The sequence below is a fragment of the Ixodes scapularis genome, unplaced genomic scaffold, assembly GCF_016920785.2.
Source record: "Ixodes scapularis isolate PalLabHiFi unplaced genomic scaffold, ASM1692078v2 PGA_scaffold3__209_contigs__length_174095766, whole genome shotgun sequence".
NCBI lineage: Eukaryota > Metazoa > Arthropoda > Arachnida > Ixodida > Ixodidae > Ixodes > Ixodes scapularis.
In genome coordinates this window covers 106,912,395-106,934,574 of record NW_024609868.1, presented here as the reverse complement: position 1 = coordinate 106,934,574, position 22,180 = coordinate 106,912,395, and the positions used below count along the sequence as shown (strand labels likewise).

General features: G+C 46.7%; 2 protein-coding genes across 2 annotated transcripts; both read left to right on the top strand.

Annotated features, from left to right (window-relative positions):
• The first annotated feature begins 1,605 nt into the window (after window positions 1–1,605).
• On the top strand, window positions 1,606–2,006 carry LOC115308311 (neuropeptide-like protein 31). The gene is made up of 2 exons (XM_042292824.1): window positions 1,606–1,611; window positions 1,704–2,006. Exons 1-2 carry the CDS (start codon window positions 1,606–1,608, stop codon window positions 2,004–2,006), a joined length of 309 nt encoding a protein of 102 aa, XP_042148758.1.
• A 1,963-nt stretch (window positions 2,007–3,969) lies between these two features.
• Window positions 3,970–21,540, top strand: LOC115325539 (indolethylamine N-methyltransferase). Its single transcript, XM_042292823.1, has 4 exons — window positions 3,970–4,026; window positions 12,376–12,517; window positions 19,664–19,871; window positions 21,108–21,540. The coding sequence occupies exons 1-4, from the start codon at window positions 3,970–3,972 to the stop codon at window positions 21,538–21,540; spliced, it is 840 nt and encodes a 279-aa protein (XP_042148757.1).
• The last annotated feature ends 640 nt before the right edge of the window (window positions 21,541–22,180 follow it).

The window sequence follows — 22,180 nt, the reverse complement described above, 5'->3', positions numbered from 1 at the left end:
TAACGGGCACCACGCAGAAGACCGATATGGTTGTTTGTGGGCAGTAGCAAGATAGAGAATTGTTTCATCATTTCATCATTGGTTAAACATGAATGCTAACAACGCTGCGAGAAGACTGATTCACGTAACTGAAATTCAATCGAGCGTGCCTGTGTAAATTATCGAGGATAAGGCCACCCCCGCTTTATGAAAATCTCTGAACCGTGAAGCCAAGAGCAACACGCCATACACCGGGTCAGTGTGTACGCTCCGCCTAATAAGTCCACTTTTCGCCACTTATTGTACCCGGGGCCACCTACTGTGACTACAACGGAGCAACGGCTTTCAGGTTTCGCATCGAAGAAAAACATGGGGCCGATTCGACGCCGGGAATTTCTCGAAGTCGAAACAGGACTGACCTCCTTGAACAACCACGTCACAAGGGGCCCCGCCCCGCCTAGGCCCCACTATAAAAGAAGACAGCGGACTTGGCACAGGCACAGTCAGTCCTTCAGCAACCGAGGAGCAACGATCGCATCATGAAGTCCACGGTGAGGTGCCCTTTTGTGCTTTCACCGGCTTTTCCCTGGTGGCAGGGACGGAGGCAGCAGCGTCGTGGCCAATATCCAGCCTCTCGGTAACGTCGTCGTTTCGTACCCGGAAAGTTCATTACCCGTCTCATTTAAATATATATGGCCTCGGTAATCATTACCGGATAGACGCATCGACAGACGCATATTCGTTTGGTAGCGTTGGGAACCACTTCAATATTCTTTTTATTTAATTATCATGGGAAGTCAGTTCATTGGGTTCTTTATGATTTGTCGTCTTAGCGATTCCTAGCTTATACTTGGATTTCATGATCATTCTTTTTTTTGAACTTATTGACTTTTACTAGACCTGTAAGCAATAACTTATCTGCATCTTTCAGCGCATCATTAGGTATCTTTGTGATTGCGGCTGCTCTTATTCAGTGATTGCTTGAGTTTTCTGCTCTTTAGACAGCAGACTTTAATTGTACCAAATACATTACGAAAAACTGTTCACTAATAAAGATATGGGGTCGCTTAGATCACAATCACGTGGGCAAGGATGTCGTACCGCCATCATATAAGTCTTGGTGCTGCATGGCGGTATCGCAATAGGATTAATTGATATAAGCCCCTCTTGTTCCCTTTCTCCGGGGACTATTTTCGTCATTTTTGTCCAGCTCGCTTATATTTTTGCATTTAATTGAATTATAATCATAATCTTAATATGCAAGCCTTTCACCCTTGTTGGTGTTAGACTGGTGGCGGCTGATAAAACCTGTTTGCTCTACTGACGTCTAACGCCTGGTTCGCTCAGTTGATAGAGCGCTCCACCGAAAATGAACAGGTCCCGGGTTCGATACCCGAACCAGGCGGATTTTTCGGTCGCGCACCAGTCACCTAGCTGTGTTTGGAGATTCGTGCTTGTCTTTTGCCCTCTTGTTCCCCTTCTCCAGGGATTATTTTCATAATTCTTGTCCAGCTCACTTGCGACTTTGCATTTACTATTGCATTATAAGCTATAGAAGCATTCCGGCTTAAAGAGCCTGATAGAGCACCCCAGCGTTTTACCAGACTCTATAAGAACTGGTTAATTATGTTGGTGCTTTACCAGGCACCATAGGTCTGCAGTGCAAATATATTTAGCCAATAAGAAAAAAAAAAAAAGATGAACCAACATGTGCGTTTCCTCAGGTCGCCGTTATCTTCTTCACCCTTCTGGCCACTGCTATGGCTGGATACCTTGGAGGCTACGGTGGCTACGGTGGCTACGGCGGATACGGCGGCTACGGAGGGTACGGTGGTTATGGAGGCTATGGTGGCTATGGCGGCCACGGTGGCTACGGAGGCTATGGCGGCTACGGCGGCTATGGCGGCTACGGCTACCCGGTTGGGCGCGCCTTCGCCTACCACACGCACATCAACCACGGTTACGGAGGATACGGAGGCTACGGCCTGGGCGGCTACGGCTACGGAGGACACGGATACTACGGTTGAGCCCAGGACTGGGGATTAAGATGAACTGAAATTGAATTGTGTAGGTGTTGTGATCGGTACTAAAAAAACGTTCTACAGAATAAATAAAAAATGTAAACCTTTTTTTTAACTATATACATTTGAGAATCGTGATTTCATGTCCTACCTTTCATTTCTACTCCATGTTAAGCCAAAAATGTACCTTGAAGTTTATGAACAGGAAGCAGATATACATGGGCGCAGACATAAGTAGTCTCCTAAAGACTTCCTCCAATTAAAAAACAAATGCCCCGAAAAAAGTAAGTTTCCAGTAGACATCTACCAAGCGATTTAAATCTGGTTTTCATCAACGTTGTTGTCCAGAATTTTCCCTGAAATTACGTTGAGCGTCCTGGGAATCACAAAATTTCCTGATTTTCCATTAAAAGCTTTCAACATTTCTATGCGCAGCGATGGACTACAGAAACAAACCACGACAAGAGGGCAGGCTTTGCGAATAAATTAAAGACTGACAATTGCTGCCGCGAAGCTGCTGCAAAGAAATTGATACTATAGCGACGTTTGTGCAGGGATCTGTACGCAAAATAGGGAAGAAATTTATTCCCAAGGTGATTGCGAGGATGAAAACAACGAGACATCATCTAGAGGGGCTGTTTGAAATTTTTGATATTTTTTTGCCCAAGAAGTTGGACGGTCCTGAGAAAGACAAACTTCGTAATTCGCTTAAGAAAAGCCTGGCGTAATCTGGATAGTTTCACCGAGAATTCTCAACGGAGCTTATACCTTGGACACAAACCAAACACTCAGGTTTTTATCCATCGCTTTCGTAGAAGTGGAGCGATCGTTCTCCGGCTTAAAGAATCTATTGACAGAGAAAACGCACAGCCTAAACTAGCAAACACGGTCCTGTTCCTGACCAGTTCCTTCAACCAAAAAAATCTAAAATCGAATGCCTGTTTTGGTGATAAAAGGAGTAGCTTATATACTTTAAAACTAAGCAAAACACTTTTAGCATATTCACAAAGGCGCACGTGGTCTCGGAAAGTGTACCGAATATTTTAGCGTTTTCTGTCCCCGTTCCAGTATTATTTTTCTCCCGGCATTTCCAGTTGTGATAAGAAATGAGCTTCATCCTTTATTTTGTTTTATTAGCGTGTTGTCTGCCTATATAATAAATACTCTGTGACAGGTCAACAACGAAGTGGAAGCTCCTACCACCTGTTTCCACTTTATCAGAGCGAACGCTCTGCTAAATTGGGAAAAGGTGAAAGGAGCTTCCACTTCGTTCTTGACCTGTCACCGTGAGAAGCGAGCGATTCGCCTCACATCACCTTAAGGTGGTGCTCTCTGTGTCGACTCTTCGTTTGCTTCTCTGCTTACCTAATGACACATTGAATACACGGTAAATAACCTCTGACATGTTTTGAGTACAACCACAGAACTTTGTTTCCGAGTCCCACTAGGGCGACAGACAAAAACAGCCGACACCGATAACCCTCCGAGACGTGCAGCATGTACGCGATAGAACCTTTGGCAGGCTTGCAGCCTCTCGATTCTCATGAAGTAAGCAAGAAGGGTTGCAAGCCTGCAAAATATACCATCGCGTGCATGCGGCACGTGTTCGAGGCTTGTCGGTGTCGGTTGTTTCTGTTTGTCGGTCTATTGGCGACGTGCGCGACCGAAAGCGTCGCTGTGGTCGGCCTTCCACGATTGGCCCAAAAGCTGAATGTGACGTCGGGAAGGGTATACCATCGACGGAAATCAGAGGAATGAAATAACTTTAATTTCAGCGGTGTTGGCAGTGTTGCTTTGAGAGCGCAATGATTTCAGGCTACCGCCATGCTATTTACAAACACCATCGAACTTGTTGTTCGCAAGCTAATGACATCACAAGGGGGACCATAGGAGGGCGCCACCAAAACATCTCGTCGCTAATTGGGACTCGGGCATTAGAGCTGCGTCTTTATAGAATATTTTAATTAATATGTATTCATGCGGACACAGCAACAAATTATTCGAAGCTAACGAGCAACGAGCAAAGGTATTTATGAGACAATATTGTAAAATTTTAATTAATTACTTGATATTTACCTAGTAATTTAAGGATATAAAAATTTGCGTAAATGAGTTACTAAAACTCTAACGTGCTACGTGCTATATATTATATATATATATATATATATATATATATATATAAAATAGGTTTCAGATGGTTTAGGTATGGCACCGAGCCAAACTGTTCTTTTTCTGTACGCATTTGGTGTAATATTTTGTTTTAATATTAGCCGCACTGTAGGATTCACATCTGTGCACTCAGGATTGCGCTATCAGGCGCACTGGAAATAGCACACGTAAAACGAAGTCCCGCATGTTGTATGTTCATCAACGCTCGTGACATTGCAAAACTTCGCGCACTTCTTTCTACTGCTTTAATTTCGAGCTACCCGAACTAACTGTATTTTCTAAATCCCCGGCCTTTACTTCTTAGAGTACGCTATTTAGTATCGCGAAACTCAGAATAGTTTTTGCGAAATCGGCAAATGAAAATGATGCGAAAACCAACATTCAAAGATACCCGCCCGCGATTTTCATTGCCGTGATATAGGTGGCGGCAGGCTCGCCAATCGAGCAGACAGTCTAAAAAAATGAACATAGCGAGCATTTGCTTCGTGCTGCTGCGGGGATGCTGGGGAAGCTCCCAAAGCATTCATTTAACAGCACGAATCTGCTTGTAAATATTTGAGAACAAATCCTACACTTATTCGTCAGTTCCTCCAAGCACCGACAGAGCATGTGGTAGTGGTACGAAGATGTAAGCTTCCTTCGCCGGTGTGTGGACAGCAACATCTCGGTATACAAGAAACGTCTCCATAAAGCTACCCGTCACCAGCAGATTTAGGTCGGCTCACCAAGAACGGAGGGCTCAAGGAGAAACTACTCATTGCACGGACCAAGATGGCGACCATACGGGGAGCTTGGAGCTACTTTTCCAGAATCCAGTAGCCTTAGTTCACGCCGCTTTGCGAAGACAGTATGCGGGGGCTCATTACAGAAATGTTAACCCACCTGACCGACCTGCACGCGCCGCTTCGCGGCGTCAGTCTCATGCGGCTCATTACAGAAAAAAAAGCTTATCTGAGCTGTCAATGAAACGATTTGTCAATTAAATAATCTTTCGATGAAACATCGCGTGTCGTTGAAACGTCGATAGATGAAACGTCGTCCGATGTACTGATTACCAGTGACTGAGCGATGATGCTGGCACTCGTTGGTTTGTAGCTGCGATGCTTGTGGTGCGGTGGATAAGAACGGCCAAATGAGAGGTTGTATGCTTGATGCTGGTGCCGGCTCAAGATGGGCAGGCTTATGCGGTCGATGGAGATGGTGTTCCGGCACCATCTCCATTGATCATTATGTTCCTCTGCGTGAAAAATTTGACTTTTTTGACGACTCTTATTTGATTTTATTATTTACAAAATCATACAAATTTTGTAATAACAACGGTTGGAATCTCAACGAAATGACGCTTTTCACTGGCCATATGTCGTCCTGGCCCGTAACAATGCTTCCCCCGTCGCCGGAAGTTACCTCGGTGTGCCCAATCTTTGATTGCATTTTTAATAAAAAAAGAAATCGGAAGCGAATCCTTATGATTTATTGATTTCTAGGATGTTTCAATCGCGCGGAGTGAATTATCGCTATTCTTAGGGGATCTCAGAAACCTGCTCAGGGCACCTTTAATTTCGTGATGTGTTCGTCGCTTTGCTGAGCTGCTGCTAGAGAGGTCATCTGTGACATGTCCACTGGATCACCCTGATCGGTAGCGGCTTCTATTTTCCGGCGACCATTTTCAATTCTTTTCGCAGCCTTTCTTACGCCCGGCATTCGAGCGGCCCAAAACACCTCATCGCAATTCGTCGCTGCCACATGAGTTCGCTGCTGCACCAGCACAATACAACACATCGCGCCAGCTGCAGCTTCGTCGGCGCTTCTACACTGCAGCCGGTGTAGAACTTTGCGTTTTAATTTCCGCTGCAGATGTGTGTAAAATCCATGCCGATGGGCACACTATATCGCCACCAGGCACGTAGTGGAAAGGAAACGCACAGCGAAACTTCGCCATTTTAATATATTTTGTGAGGTAAGCATGCTTACGCTTCTGACGCTGTATTTCACATGCTTTAAGGGATAGCTTCATTCAGTATAGTTTTATTATGAAGTATTTAAGCTTTGGGATGTTTTTGATATACAAATAAAAATTATGCGCAGCAGCGAAGCCTGCTCTGCTCGAAACATCGAATAAAGCCTAAGCTGCTGCTCACAATACTTTCTAAGTCTGATATTTTCTTGGCGAGAAGTTGCCTATTAACACTTTGGATTGCGTTTTTGTTACATAGATTGTATATGCGTGCAGGCTGATTTATTTTACCTCCTAACGTTAGCGCCATTATGCAGTGCGTGCTTTACCACTCCGGGAGATTCTTGCGTTGTACACACGTGCTTTTATTAAAAAATCAATTATATATATATAAAAAAAAAATTTCTACGATTATACTTGGAAGTCTACAGTTGAAGAAGCGTGAACTGGTTTGCCTATTCGCCAAGATATTTGATATCCGAATCATAAAAAAACGACCTTTTGTATGATTTTGGAAGTCAGCTTTACAAGTTGATTTTTAATGAAACTTTCTAATCACCCGCAAAAACATGTGTAAATTACAAAGTGCTATTGTTTCTATGCTCAAAAATAAACCACATGAGTATTAAATGGAGCATCGCTTTTGTTAAGTTACTGCACCATGATATTGATATCGAGTATACAGTTACAGTAGTAAATGTTTGTTTTATGTCACCCGCTTTTCATTAAAAAATATTTAAGGGTGAAATATTTTATAATCGAGACGTTGCAAAAACTCATAATGACTTTTTGCTAAGTAATGCACTAAGTTATTTCCCTCGTGTCGTGTAACCTTGTGGCGTAGCGTTGCAGAGAGGGTGTAAATTTTAGAGTTGTCCCCGAAAATATCGCCTTTTTATGACTTCCCGCAGTGTGAGGCCAGCATAAACTCATCTGCAGAAAAATTCTTAGACATATTTTTGAGAAATAATAATAATAATAATAATATTAAAAAAGAAGAAAGCCGTTTACAACTCCCTGTAACGCCGAATTCGAGCGCAGCTCTTGAGGAGGAGGAGGAAAGGGTACTGAGGGGAAGGTATATCCCTCCTTTCTCCTCCTCCCCTCACGGGGGTCACGTGATCTCGGGAAGGGGGGGGGGGTCACGTGACCTGTGGGGGTCAGGTGACCAGGAGGGGTTACGTGACTTGAGGGGGTCAGGTGACCTGGGGTGGCCACGTGACCTGGGGGGGGGGGTCACGTGACCTTACGGTTACGCCGACCTGGGGGGTCACGTGACCTGGGGGTGGTCACGTGACCTTACGGTTACGCCGACGGCGACGGCGACGGCGACGCCGCTCAAGCCGGAAACAAGCGCCTAAGAGCTGCGCTCTAAAAAAAAAAAAACGTACTCGAAGCTAAGCTTGCTTGCAGTCTTCAGTTGTGAGAGGCTGCTTTCGGAAGAAAACATCGCAAAGTGGTGGAATGAAAGACAACTTCGCAGTAGGGTTCTCTTTTCGTCTAAAACCATGTTCTTTGTCAGGTAAGAACCGAAAGATTGCCGGGAAGTTTTTCTTTTCTCAAAAAATCGCAGATCCATTTATCTTCGTGACGTTTTCCGCTTAAAGGGGCAAAAAATTCCTAGCACTTCGTAAGTGCCCAACAAGAGCAGCATGAGAGAGCGCGCGGAGACGACCGTGGTTCATACGTGCGACGTCACAACAAAGACTATCAGCTGCGACCAACATTTTTGATAGTCTGCCTTAAGCACATTGGAGGCTTGGGGTAATTAATTTCTGAACCAACACCGTCGAAGTTGACAATCGTTCTTATTTCGGCCGACAAAACAAAGTTCACTAAAAAAAAACAAAAAAAAAAAAACGCTCTTGCCGTTTTTTTAATTCCTCTCGGGATATGAGGAAAATCTAGCCCGATGTGGTTAGGTCAGAACCAGGCGAGTAGCGTTGTCCGCTTTCAGGCGGATTTCGGTTTCGGGCAGCTGTCCCCCCATTGGCGGGATAAAATCATTTTATTGTTTTTTTTTCCAATTAATGAATATCGGGCACGTTGGCTAGCAAAAGCGTCGGTGTGGTCTGCTTTCTAAGATTAGCCAGACTGGAATTAATTCTTTCTTTCAACAACGGAAATAAGAGTGATGTCAGGTTGTCCATAATGACGGTCATGTTTTCAGAACGCGATGACTCCAAGCTTCCATCGTACACAATCAAATTTGTCACTGTCGATTTGCACACGCACAATCGAATTTGTCGTTCACAACTGATAATCCAGGCCGAAACATCAAGGGCAGGATCTGTAAGAAGTATTCACTGGGCGCCATATTTGTGGGTGCTGTTTAGAGCGCATGCTCAGAACGAGCCCACATTAATAGGCTGCTAAGACCGGCAAACTTGAGGGTGCGGAATGCACGTTACAAAAGAACTGTGGAAGCTCGCCCATCAGCACGTGCTCAGCAGTCGCGCACACAGCTATGGCTGCCAGTGAATACTTCCTATAAAAGAGTGTCACTGAATGCGCGTGCACACTACGAACCCTGGCACGAGCCAGTCGCTTGAAAGCCTATCATGGCCTCTCGTGAGTTCATGAAACGCGAACCGTTTTTTTTTTCCAGAACCTCTAGAGCCATTATTTCGAAAATTGCACACGGTGGTGTTCCTCGTCGTTGCTCAGTTGAACACATCTAAGCAGGGGCGTCGAAACAGGCGGACGGATAGGGAGGCAATTCATCTCCCTCCCCCCTTCCAGTGGCGTTGAAAGAGAAGGCAAGGGTCATAAGGGGTAAGGGGGGGGGGGGGGGGGGAGGAGAGTGCGGGGCGATCGCCCCAGCCCAATACCATACCATAGCCTTTGATGTAATGGCCAGGTATTTCAGAAATGCATAAGAAAAAATTGGGCGAAAGGGATATCCCTTTCGCCCAAGCACTAAGTCGTAGCGAGCTTCATCGTTCCAATGAAGCTCGCTACGACTTCGTGCTTCACAATCTCGCTGGAATCGGAGCCCCGAGAATTTGGATGATTTACATCTCGTCCCGCGTGACGCCATCGTCCCGAGAGCCCAATCAGCAGCCTCTGCGAACTTCGGCCCTAACTTTGTATTGGACGAGTTTAGCGACCCAGGTGGGCAAGCATCATGAAATAATGTCCGCGGAGCTGTCGTACCACGGACATCGAGATTGTATTCATGTTGTATTCTCAATTGTTTTTTTTTTTTTTTTTGACGTTGGTGCCAGGCTTGTGAACTTGGTTTAAGGGTGCTTTGAAGAGATATCTGAGATAACTTAAAATGACAATAACTTACTCTGCGGGTTCTAAGCCCCCTAGGAATCCATAAATCATAACGATGCGCAGCCGATTTACCTAGGCGTTAAACAATCGATCAAAGATCAAACTCGCCGAGGTCATCTCCGTCGATGGGATAGGTATTGAGCCGACAGCCAGGACGAGATATGACCAAACAAAACGCGGCATTTCATTGAGATTGCAGACGCTGTTATTACAAAATGTGTATGGTTTTGTAGATGATAAAAGCAAATTAAAGTAGTCGTCGACAAATATAAATCTTTGGCGGAGAGGGTACATAATATTGCATTAAGCGTCTCCAAAGCAGCGCACTGTTTCTTTTTTTTTTTTTTCTCTTTTCCGCGGGAGTGATGTGTCCGGTTGTCGGCTCTCGTGCGCGCGCTTGCTGGGTCGAATCGTAGTCCGTGCTGTTTGGACAACGAGCCGCCTGCATTCGAGATATCACTCCGCGGTTCCACCGGTCTGCGGCGCGAAAATCCTGCGCTTGCAATTGGCTGACATTGGTCCTGGTTTCAAAACATGCTCCTCTCATCGCCAGAAATGACCTCGGTGCGTTGCGATATTTGAGTACTTGTTTATAGGAAAATTGGCCGCATATCGTCATGATTTAAAGGGGCTGTGCACCGACATTCGATAGGAATATTTCTTACTTTACACCAGCTTCTTGGCACTACTGGGACCCAAGAATACTCGAACGCAACACCACTGACCAAGAAGCGTCTTCGTCGCGGCGGAATTGAAAGGACGAATGCGGAGCTTTTCTTTCAGTCTCTCCTTGCAAAGCCGCCTTTTGCTCCGTCGAGAAAATTGATGACGGAGCTGTGGGGACAATGGCAACAATTCGCAACTCTCTCCAGGATATCCCGTGCGCCTGCTCGCTGACGCCGTTCAGAGCGCTAAAATTGATTTATTTGTCCACAAATGCGAAGCGGCTAGGGAGGGATCATATTACAGGTGACGGAGATTCTGATGCACGTTAGGTAAACGAGCATGCGGATATTTAAAGGTTGCAGACACCTCAAAGTGCGAAGCTTTGTGGTGAGCGAGCGCGTTTTAGGCACCGGGCACGATACTGTTTGTGGCAGAATAATTTTGAGGGTGATGAAGACATGTTTGCGCTTTGCCCGGCCATTAGTGCTGTAAAAAGAGAGCCGCGAACGGTGACCGCCAAGCTTCGGAAGAGCAGCAATTCTCAGTATTGCTGTCTTCGCGTCACAGCCTCTCAAATAGCTGCTCACCGTCTTGGTTTTAGTGTATTGCAACACGTAATCAAACAACAAGCGGGCTGCCGTCAGTCTGACGTGCAGCCCGTTGACGGCAGACTAACGGCCCCGACTTTTACAAGAGGCTTGATGACGGCGCAATATAAGATATTAAACAGCTAAAGTGCGCATCAAAGAGTACCGAAAAACGAAACCAAAAACACCGAGGTTTTGCAGCAGGGCCAAAAAAACCCCGATTACTTTTTTTTTCAGTCATTTACACTTACTTAAGCTATTTTAATAAGTTGCACAACTCTGCTGTCAAGCCACTCGTGAACGTTGGTAGCGCCGGTTGAACGTCAGTACGCTGTGCGTCCAACTGAAGTTTAGGGGTGTCGTACTCTATAAAAAAAAACTACCTATTAACATCATCGGCGTGTTTAGGGGTTTTATTCATTGCTCTACCAAAAAAAAAATATTTTAATATACCGTACATTTTTTGTACCGTGTTATTTGCAACATTGCGGTCCCTTTCCGTCACGTTGAGCACAGATTGAGCTGGCGGCCATGCGCAAGGCCAGAAAGCTGCAGCGTATGCGATACGCGAGAAGTCCCCAATAAAATTAGACCTCCCGGTCCTTTGTGCAAGGCTGTTACAAGGCGAAGCACAATAATGTTTTCTTTTTTTTAACGCGATCACTTTTTTTTGTTAAAACGGCTTCACGCATCAAGGCCGGCAGTCCCTGCCACCGTTTCCGCGCCGCCGTCGCCGCTGCCGTCCCTGCTCCTCGGGTTCTCCGTTCGTCTGCGGGAGGGCGAGCGGCGCGCTGGAGTTGCGAATACGATCCCCGGGAATGCGTCATCGAGCTTTGCGGTGACGATATGCAAATGCTGCTCACACTGTGGACGCGAAGACTGCGTACGCATCCGATCTAGGCTCGTGACAATCGATGCCTTGATATGCATTTTGGTAGTGGCTCGTGTCCAATCACTGCAACGACGACAATAGCCGAGCCATAACAATGCCTGGGACTCAGCGCGTGTCCTGTGCTTTGCCAACCCCAGCGCGTGGCTATGATCAACATTGGCGGCATATAATCGGCTCCAGATCACGTGGCCGCTTGTTCTGGCTGCGAGTTGAGGGGGTGAACGGTGCTCGTTTTTCTGTAATTTTTTTCTAGAGCTTCTATTGCGTGGGGTGAAAAACGAACGCGCGTTTCATAGGTCATTAACGTCAGGGATCAGTTTTAAGTGGTATTTGCGCAAAGTACAAAACTTGTTCCATCGCTCCTTTAAGGATTTCTTGGATGCTCAAAGTCAGCAGAGGGTGTTATCGCCATACTTTGGCGATCTCAGAAATCTCCTCAGGGCACCTTTATTAAGCCCCGGGTGTACACCCGTGAGCGATATGAAGGTGAACAGCCCTCTTCTTGTTTTTGACGCTCCTGCAAGTTTTGGAACAAGCTCTGTTCCAGAAGATGGCTAGAACGCAAGCCACGTGCCATTTGTGACGTTGAGAGTTTATATAGCATTCGGGAGCCGTAAAACAAACAAGAAACCAGGTTAGGTGTTCACCTTCATATTGCCGGCGGATGTACATCTCGAGTGTATCCGTATAAAATGCGGCTAATTTATAGCCTACTCTTTTAAAAAGCGTGCCAATTAAAGCGGGTCGCTTTTAATTTTGTATCCCTCTCAATCTGATTTTTTTTTTTTTTTTTATTCCAGAGAGGGTTCCATTTTGTGAGAGAAGGACGTGATGAGCCAAACTCAGCAAGAAGCAGTGCGGGAGGCCTACGAGCGCAAGTTTCAGCCGCACTCTTACGTAGAGCTGAGTAGAGGCGCCATTCTCTTTACTTTCCAGCAGACAGAACTGCACCGCATATTTTCTTCAGGTGGGCCTCGTGATCTATTAATGCCGCCGTCTCACTAGGCTGCTAGGTGTAAATACTATCCTTAGGAAACGCCCTCCTCTTCTTATGCCCTCAAAGGCTATCGCTCGCTCTTGATTGATTGATTCATTCATTCATTCACTCATCAATTCACGCATTCGTATGAGTACATTTTATAATAACTCACAATAATATGCAACCGTAGTTGCACCCCTAGCCAAAGGAAAGTTTGGGGTTTAATAACAAAACATATTTTTGATCACGACAGGAGACACGCGCAACAAAAAATTAAGATAGCATCGCACAATACCAACATAATAGGTAATTCTGCCTGTTACTATTCGGAAACGCAGTGTGACAAATTTTTGTTCTGAACATTTATCTCGCAAGTTAATAAAATAAAAATAACCCATTTAAAGATGTCGCATTTAAAGATATCCTACAGCGCGAGTCAAATGGATCAATGGCTGTTTCAAGGGACCGCAGAAATCAGTTTGTGAACGTATACTTGAGCTGGTTCATTCTATCTCAAACGTTTCATACGTCGCGCTCAACCATTTCAATTTAAAAAAATATACATGGCTTTTAACCCAAAAGTGCTGAACGTTTTCCTAAAAAAATTTCTCCCCAAATACTTTTATTTTATAGCTTACACATAACTTGAGTTTTTAAAATGTGCGTAAACCATAGGCATTGATCAATAATTGAGTAAAAATCTGATTTTCTTCGAAGCAGGGTATTGAACCAAACCCGAACCGTGAACCAAAAACCTGAACGAAAAAAGCTGAACCGGAACGAAATAATTATTTTCGCTCAGGAGCGGAACCGATATGTTTCCCCTATGCGGTTTCCGGTTCATACGCGAAGTCAGGTCGCGTGAAAAGTACGTGGCGAAAAACGCACTAGCCTAAAAAAATTAACCGGAAATGTAAAAAAAAAAAAAAAAAAAACGAACACACACACACGCACAGACACAAACAAAAACAAGAACTTATTTTGGCGGAGATCGGAGAAAGCCGCGCGCTTGTTGAGAGACTATGTGTCCAATATGTTAGGTCCCTGATCAGAAGCTGGGATTGAACAAACCAGTACTTGATTGTCCAACGCGGTGGATGTCCACGCTGCATATGCTCACCAGGCTACCTGAACCAAGAGGCTTCGCTGGTGGGTTGCTCTCAAAAGAAGAAAGCTCCAGGTCGACTGAACACGTATGGGCGGAAGTCAAAATGTTCGCAGTATCGCTTCGCCCGCAGAAGTGGCGACGAAGACATTGCAGAAGGAACAGTTCACTGTAGAAAATTTCTATGAAGCATGGCTGAGATATTCCATGGACAGTTCCAAGATATCGTCGCCGTTAGCAAAGGCATTGGCTCAGTCAATGAAAAAGAGGGAGCGACAACTTCTTGACACGGATGTTTTCTGTGCAGCAGTGTACATGAATCCCCGCTACCACCTTCTTCTCAGCCCTGTGGAAAAGTACCGGGCCACGTTGCATTTGACAAAGATTGGAAGGTGGATCACAGCTCTGCAATACGAGCAATATTCTACCGTCTTCTGAAACTGCGGCGGCTCCAGAAGATCCAGAAGGCGCCCTGGAAGCACTCCTCAAGAAAGAAGAAGTTGAGGCTGGCGTGCACGTTCGAGGAACCTGTAGCCCACTTGATATAGCATGCCTCCTGGAAGTGCTAGACAAGGAACTGCGACTTTCAAGAGACGCGTGTTGCAGTTTTGGGAGGAGAGACGGGAACGCTACCCAGAGCTTTGTACATTGGCGCAAGTAGCCCTGGCAGTGCCCGCGACCCAGGTCAGCGTGCACTGAAGTTCATTTTATCGTCTTAGAGGTGCCGTATTTCCCTGAATATGCTTGACAACTCCCTGTTTCTTCGGTTCAGCTGCCTGACATTAAACTGCGCTTTCACCCACTAGCTTGTTCGTTCCGCACAGTAATCTGAGCCTTTACTTTTTAGATGTAACACTTTTTAAAAATATGCATTGTTTGTCTTTTGCGATCGTCAATTGTTTTTGTAGCATATGAGTACGAACCGGTCCGAACTGGTTTGAACATTTATTTTTTCACTCCGGATTTGAATCGGAGCTGAACCGTTTTCTCTGAACCGGAATGAAAACCGGAACAAAAAACATTTCGGTTTTACACCCTGCTTCGAAGCGCTTCAGACTTAGTTTTATAAAATTGAACGGCTTTTAGCTTGCTATGTTGCGATGGTTATGCAATTTTAATTGTTAAAATATTTTCTTTAAAATGCCACAAAAATGCGCAAAAGTAAGCACTTTTCGAAATTTTTAGACTTAATTATCGCTTTGCGCCTGGCAATTAAACTTTTTTTTTTTCGTTTGAAGCCCTGTAAATGTATTTAAAGAAAATCGTGATCGATTTCACTCTGTGAAAGTGGATGGCAAACGAAGCTGTTTAGCCCACGACACAGACGTGACACAGAATTTTTAACAAAAGTACGAACGCATTTACTGTCTCAATCGGTAGTCACCGTGACGAAAGGTACCCACACACATTTATTGTTTTCTTAATCGGTGGTCATTATTTCGCGTGGACGACTATCGACGCCCCGTGGAGCCGGTGGAAACTTGACACGCGCGACGGGACCACTGCCCGGCGGAAAGTAGACACGCGCGACGGGACTGCCACCCCGGGAGATAGGAAGGAAAGGAAACTTGCACGCAAGCGGGGCTTGGAACGACGACAAAGAGGGGGCGGTTCGAGCGTAGACATGGCCGACGCGGATCGCACAGTGGCAAATCTTTGAGCAACTTTTATGATCTACTTGAACGCCTACTGATCTTGAAAATGGTAACTATTGATAACTAATCTACTGAATAGATCTACTGCTAAATTACGCAAGCATCAAGGAGAATGCAGGGAATGGTGTTCCACGCGCCACACGTGCCGGCATCTGCAGTAATAACTGTTCTAAAGCAAAAGCCTAAAACAAATATCTTGCACGCACGTTCGTCAACGCTTTATTTTGGTTATTTACTTCAAATCTTTTATATGGGAAAGCCGTGCGTGTGCGGCGGTGCGAGCGTAGAGTTTTTGTTGATGCACATGAAAATGTACGGAACCCTAGCCGTAAACAGCTTCGCTGTAAAATGTTTGAAGCTATACAACAATATATTTTAGACAAGAAAAAATTCTAAATTTGTGAAAAAAAGGTTTGTTTTGCAGCCTAAACAGTCATGTACCCTGAAGTGGTCAAAGATGCCGCTGGACATGGTGCTAAATTTGGTCATGATAATAGTCAACACCCAGAACCAGTATACAGAAAAGACAACTTAAACAGCAAGGGGAATGAGCTCATCGATCGATTACTGCCTGATGTACCCACCTGTAAGTAAGACTGACGTACATGAAAATAGACGGGCAGGGCATCAAGAACCTCAGAAGGGATCATAACCCTGCTACTGATTGCGTTTGGAGAAAAATCGGCAGACAAACGAGTCAGCGAACCGACAGGACAGCACAAATTAACGCAAAGGGAAACCCAAACCATGGCACAGTAGCTGGAAGCGGAGGCAGGAGGCAAGCAGCTTGAGATGTACGAGTGGCAGAACGACCACCTGGGAGAAGAAAAGGGGCAAACACGTTACAAAAAAAGAGAGAATAAGGTGATTGTGGGATGTAGAGGTGAGGGAGGCCATAACAATGAGGCAATTGGCATGCAGGACGCTTAGATGCACAATTATAAAAAAGAGAAAAACAAGGAAGCCTCTGAGGAAAGATTCCCAGGAGGGGAGGGCAAGCAGATAAAACAGAGGTGTCAATTTGAGCTAGATCAAGATGGCCAGGGAAGACAAGAGGTTCCTGGGGGAGCTGAGGAATGCAGGACGACAAGCTCCAGTAAAGTTCTGGCGACATATGCGGAGCCGGACGGGTAGACCCAGGAATGATTCGGTGATCAAGGAGCACACAACGGGAAGAGAGCTCGACCTAGGTGAGACCATCCAGTTCGTGGAGGGAGGGTTAGGGAGAAGTTTGCAGGGAGCTGCACGGAAACCGAGAACGAGACTGGGGGTGTGAGGGGGAGCTGGAAGAGCAGCCAAGCAAGGACAAAATCACAGAGAGCTGAAGAAAGCAATTAAAAGAGAGGGAGGTACCGCAGCAACAGGTATGAACGGTGTTCCAATGAGGCAAGTGAAGCAGCTGGGGCCGGAAACAAGAAGGATCCTACAGGAAACCCTGAGCTAATTAATGACGGAGAGAAGAGCGTCCGATAAGTGGATAATGTCACAACTCAAACTAAGCTAGAAAGGCAAACAGAGCAGGACGTCTCTTAGCAACTATCACCCACTAGCAATCAGACCAGTCTTATACCGGGCGCGGATGCAGGTGCTTCGGGATAGACTTCAGGCATGGGCGGAGCCAAAGGGGGCCCTGGGGGAGCTGCAAAACTGGTTCTGGTGGGGCAGGTGCCTGGATGTATCTTCATTTTGGCACGCGAAATCGAGATCGCTTAGAGGGAGGACTGGCCGATATACCTTTGCTTCCTAGATATCAGGAAAGCACACGACAGAGTGGACTACAAGAAAGCGTGGAAGCAAGTGGCGGCGCAAGGACTCGGCAAGGAGTGGATCGACCTGCTGAGGGAGGCGTACAGGGAGACTAAGGTGGTGGCACGTTGGCTGCAAGAAATGACAGCCCCAGTGGCCAACATCAGGGGTCGGAAAATGCTCTACTGCAGGAAGCTGCAGGAGTGCTCCCAAGGCTTTTCCCTGCGGTACATGGAAGAGCAAGGCAAGAGTGGCTGAAGGGTCTCGGGTCTGTTCTATGCGGACGACAACGTGCTGATGACGGGCTCCCTACATGACCTACAGGCCCTTGTGTTTGAGTGTGGGCAAAGGGGGGCAGCCCTGGAGTAGGGACTCGATCAGCACCCAAAATCGGCACTGATGAGCTTCGGGCGTTGTGTAGAATTCGAGACTGACGACCGGACCATCCAGAGTAGCCCAAAGACGTGGGCGGAGCAATACAAGTATCTGGGGTAGTGAATTCACACGGGACGCCACTACCTGTTACAGCAAGAGGCCAAGCTAAAGACAAAGAGCGAGAAGCCGCGGAATTGCTGCGGCCAAAAACCTCTAGGCCTACAAGCGGTACGAAGTGACTCGTGTAGTGTGGAAGATGGTCGCGGTGCCGGGGCTTGCGTTCAGAAATGGCGTTCTATGTCATTCGTCACGAATCCGGGAATGCCTCGAAGTGCGATAGAGAGAAGTGGGGCGGGTAGCTCTAGCAGCTAGCAGAGGAGCACCGAACGACGCCGGGGACAAGGGGGGGGGGGGGGGGCAGTTTCAATGCCAGGGCGGCCCGAGCGAAGCTGGGTTTCGAGCGGCGCCTCAGCAGGATCAAGGAAGAGCGCTGGGCGAGACAGTTGCAGAAATATGTACACCTGAAGAGCACCTCGACCCGATGCGTGCGTGGAAGACTCCGGCTGTCCCTGAGGTATGGCGTGAGCGACCCGCTGCTACACGGCCGAAGAACAATGAGGACAACGGGGAGACATTCCGGCCAGGGCGAACGAAAGGGAGACACAGTGGTGGGCCGACATGGCGGCATGGAAATCGTCAATGACCCTGTACGCTAGAGAGAAGCAGTAGGTTCTAGAGTGTGGACCTCCTGAATAACAGCAGGGGCAGTGCACTACTCTTCGTCGTTCGAAGCGGGATGTTGCGGACTCATGTGCATTGAGCATAATACTCATACATGGACGAGAGATGCACCAGGTGCACAGAAAAAGTCTCGGAGACAACGGATTATGTCATACTCGGTGGCGCGGTCCTGCAGTTGGAAGTGGCGTGCGGCGGGAGCATGGCTGTGGTGCTGGGTTTCTGGGACTGCGACAAGGACGAAGCCGAGCAGCGAGCCAATAAAGGAGGAACACCGATGCCACTAGTTAAGCAACAAAATTAAAGGGATACTGCAACGAAATTTCGGCGCTCATTTTTTGGTCTATATGTGTTCAAAAAAGCACCATCAAATTGAACATACCAATATCTCGTTAAAAAAGTCACGAAACGGAATTTTAAAACGAATTAAACGATTAGCGAAGAGCACCTGGTGGATGTCGCTAACGCCTCGCTTGTAATGCCCGTCTAGCAACCTTGGCAGCTAGTGACAGAGGTTGTCTCGCCTCCGGCCACGACGAGAGAAGAGGGGCAGGAGGAACTCCCCTCTTCCCGAGAATGCCTTTTGTGTGTCACAAAAGTCGCTATTGTCCCCCTACAAGATTATAGAAGATTAACCCGTCACTCAAAATTTTTACAAAAGCAGCCGCTTCGGTGGCTGGAAAGACTAGGCCATCCTCTCGACGTCAGCCTCGTCGTAGCTTTGCTCGTCTTGAGACGACCTACGTCACGATTGCGGTGGATGTCACGTGGTCTCCAATGGGCCTTCTCCGAGCGCTTGCCAAGGTGGGCCGTTTATAACGAAAACTACAGCCACCAGGCTCAAAATACAAACGTGCGATTGTCATTTACGGATATTGTGGATCATATTCAACCTATTTTTGAACACGACGGGAATATTTCAAATTTCGTTGAAGTATCCCTTTAAGACTGGAGTGCTGGTGGAATGCTAAGCAAGCGGAGAAACAAAAAACAAATAATAGCAGTTTCTAGATTCTTAGCCCTAGTTTAGATGACCCGATACAAATGGGTTAGTGCCCTAAATCTAAATCCAAACCTGTTTTCCGGTGGGTGTTTTTTTCCTCAGAACATGCAACCGAAAACAGTGCACGTGTCATCACCGAAGTTTCTGCTGCGAAATGTGGTACTGAGTGTTTTTCCCGCCGACCCCTACCTGTCGACTCCAAGAGCATTGCCGACATCTGTCAGCTGTTGCACCAAATATACGCCTTTCGATAGCAGGGAGATCCCATAGGAAGGTTTTTCAAATTCTTGATTTATAGCTTTTTACTCAGGTAAGTTTGTTCAGTTAGAACTTCATACTATTAATTCACTTTCTGCTGCCACCAGTGCGCAAACTCTTAGTTGCATACGTTCAGAAACCGATCTATGCGGTTTCTTCACGCAGCCATTAGTCCCTTTGACTCACCCTGTATATCGTTGCGCAGTTTGATTGACCACATCAGCTAATACTTCAACAATGTGTGCCTTCAACAGACCTAAAGCAGGGGAAGACACTTTTGGATGTTGGTTCTGGTCCCACTGTCAACTTTGTGCTCTCAGCCTCGAGCCGATACAAGGACATCGTGCTTAGCGATCTGGTGGAAGCCAACAGGATCGAGCTCGAGAAATGGCTGAGTGGAAGAGAAAGCGCGGTCAACTGTGAGTTCTACGCCAAGATAATCGCTGCCTTGGAAGGATGTAGGTACGTAATCGCACGCATCGACACACTGAATGGTTGAACCAAAACTATTGATCGCACATATATTGCTCATTGGCTCCGATGGCGGATTCCCAATGCACCGCAAAGCAAAAGCGTTCGGCTTTGGGTTTAAGAAAGCGTACGATATCGTGGGTCTAATCTGCGTCCGCGTGCTTGTTTGCAAAAGTCGTTTTGACGAACTAAGAGCCAGAACAACCTCTCGAAAAAGCAACCTCAACCCCGCCATGTATTTAAATTTAAAAAAAAATACAACGTACTAATGCAAGTAAGACTTCAGCCAATATGAAACAGCCCAGACCACACAACGCATAAGATGCCGATAATCTGAAACAGATTAATTCTAATAGCTGAGAAAAATGCACTTTACCATGGGCTCTTGTAGTTTTTCTGCACGGAATGTGTTATAGGGCAGAGTTTTATGAGAAAGGAGCCACATTCCCACTGCTCATACGTCCTACAAAAGACTCGTTGCAGACATGATGATAAATTATATCTGCGGACAAGCCTCGAGTATCTTCGAAGCATCTTTGCTTCATACATGCTTCCAAGATGTCTGCGGACAGTTTCCTTATGACCAATGTGACCGTCATACAAGGAAGAAACACGACTCAGTCAGTGTCGGCAGACTGTCTCTTGGATATTGTATTAGCAGTGCAGCCGCGGCTTCACGCTCGGCCGTTACACTCGAGCGACACCCACGTCCAGGTCATACGAGAGATATTTACTCAAGTTTCCTTAAAGGCCCTCAGTGAGGGCATTACATAAGAGGGGGGGGGGGGGTACATGACACGAGAGCATAATACAGTAACAACATATGCGAATACATGGGGTGCTGCAAAACGACGTGGTCATCGCCACGCCACGCTGTCACGTACCGTGACAGCGTGAAGTCGCGTGAATTCATGGCCTCACGCGAGTTTCCGATGCTGATGTGTCACGTGACGTCATGGCGTCACGCGACTATGTGACGTCAAGAGGTCATGCGACTATGACATCGTGAGGGCCCGTGACGTAACTTACGTGACTTCACAGACGCAGCATGCGCCCGACTCATTCGCAACATATTATTTGCGTCAGCGAGTTCTTCAGATATCACGGAGACATTCTTAAATCTTGGAGCCTTGCGTTCATTGATAAATGTTTGCGGTTCGCTTGACCGCTGCGGCTCTTCTAAAAAGTCGTGGCTCGTCTCCCCGGCTTCTTCGCTGTCTTTTCCAGCGACGTCAAGAGGCGAGTTTGCGAACTCGCAGAACGCACTCGGACCGTCGTCCGCAAGGTGATACCCTGCGACGTCATGAAGCCAGGAGTGCTTCCGGAGGAGCACCGCGAGTCCTTCGACGCCGTGCTGTGCTGCAATTGCCTGGAGGCGGCGGCGCAAGACCACGCGTCCTATCGTCGGCTGGTGTGCAACGTGGCGGGTCTAGTGAAGCCTGGCGGTCTGCTTATCCTGGCCGGAGTGGGAGGCTTGGCGATGTACCCCGTGGCAGACGAGGAGTTCCCTATGGCAGATGTGACCGAACAGGTCCTCAAGGAGGCACTTACGGATGCCGCCTTAAGAGTGGAAGTATATTGCACTAAAATGTACGACGGCGACGACGAGGAGGCGCGCCTAGAGAGATTCGGGTTTGTGATTGCTGCTCGTAAAGCTTAAGTAAAGTTGATGTGCCTGTATGGTCTTAGTTAAATACATACGTTTGTGTGTACCCTTTAGACTGGATTTGAAATAAATAGCTTTGTACGTTCTGATAAGATTATCAGCCGTGGTTCTTGTTTCGCTTGCAGCTATTTGAGATTGAATTTGAGAATTCACATGTCGGCGATTTCCGCAATAAAACAAATTACCCTTCTGTTTGGCTTAAAAACAATCCTAAGCCGGCAAACAGCGCCAGTTACGTCAATCTATCCACCGTTTGTCGGCTCCACAAACCAAGTTCGCCGACCCCCGCGTCGCAGGTTGCATCAGCAGTGCAACGCCACTGACACGTTTTGGTCCAGCAAGACGGCAAATTTTAATGTTAATTACGTCGAATGTCACTCTGACTACGAAGAAAATTATTCTTGGTCCCTGCCTCACGAAATCTTTTGTTGCCTGTAAATGTCACAATGATGATCGTCTACTGCGAATTTTAATAAAAATTGCACGGCACGACTAGACCGCAAGGAGGTCGAGCCTGACAGAGATGCAGTGAGACGTTACGCACTTTCACGTGACACCATCACCTCACAATTTGTAGTATCACGTGACTTGGCGTTACCTGATAGTACAAAATAACGTCAAGCGACTTTAAACC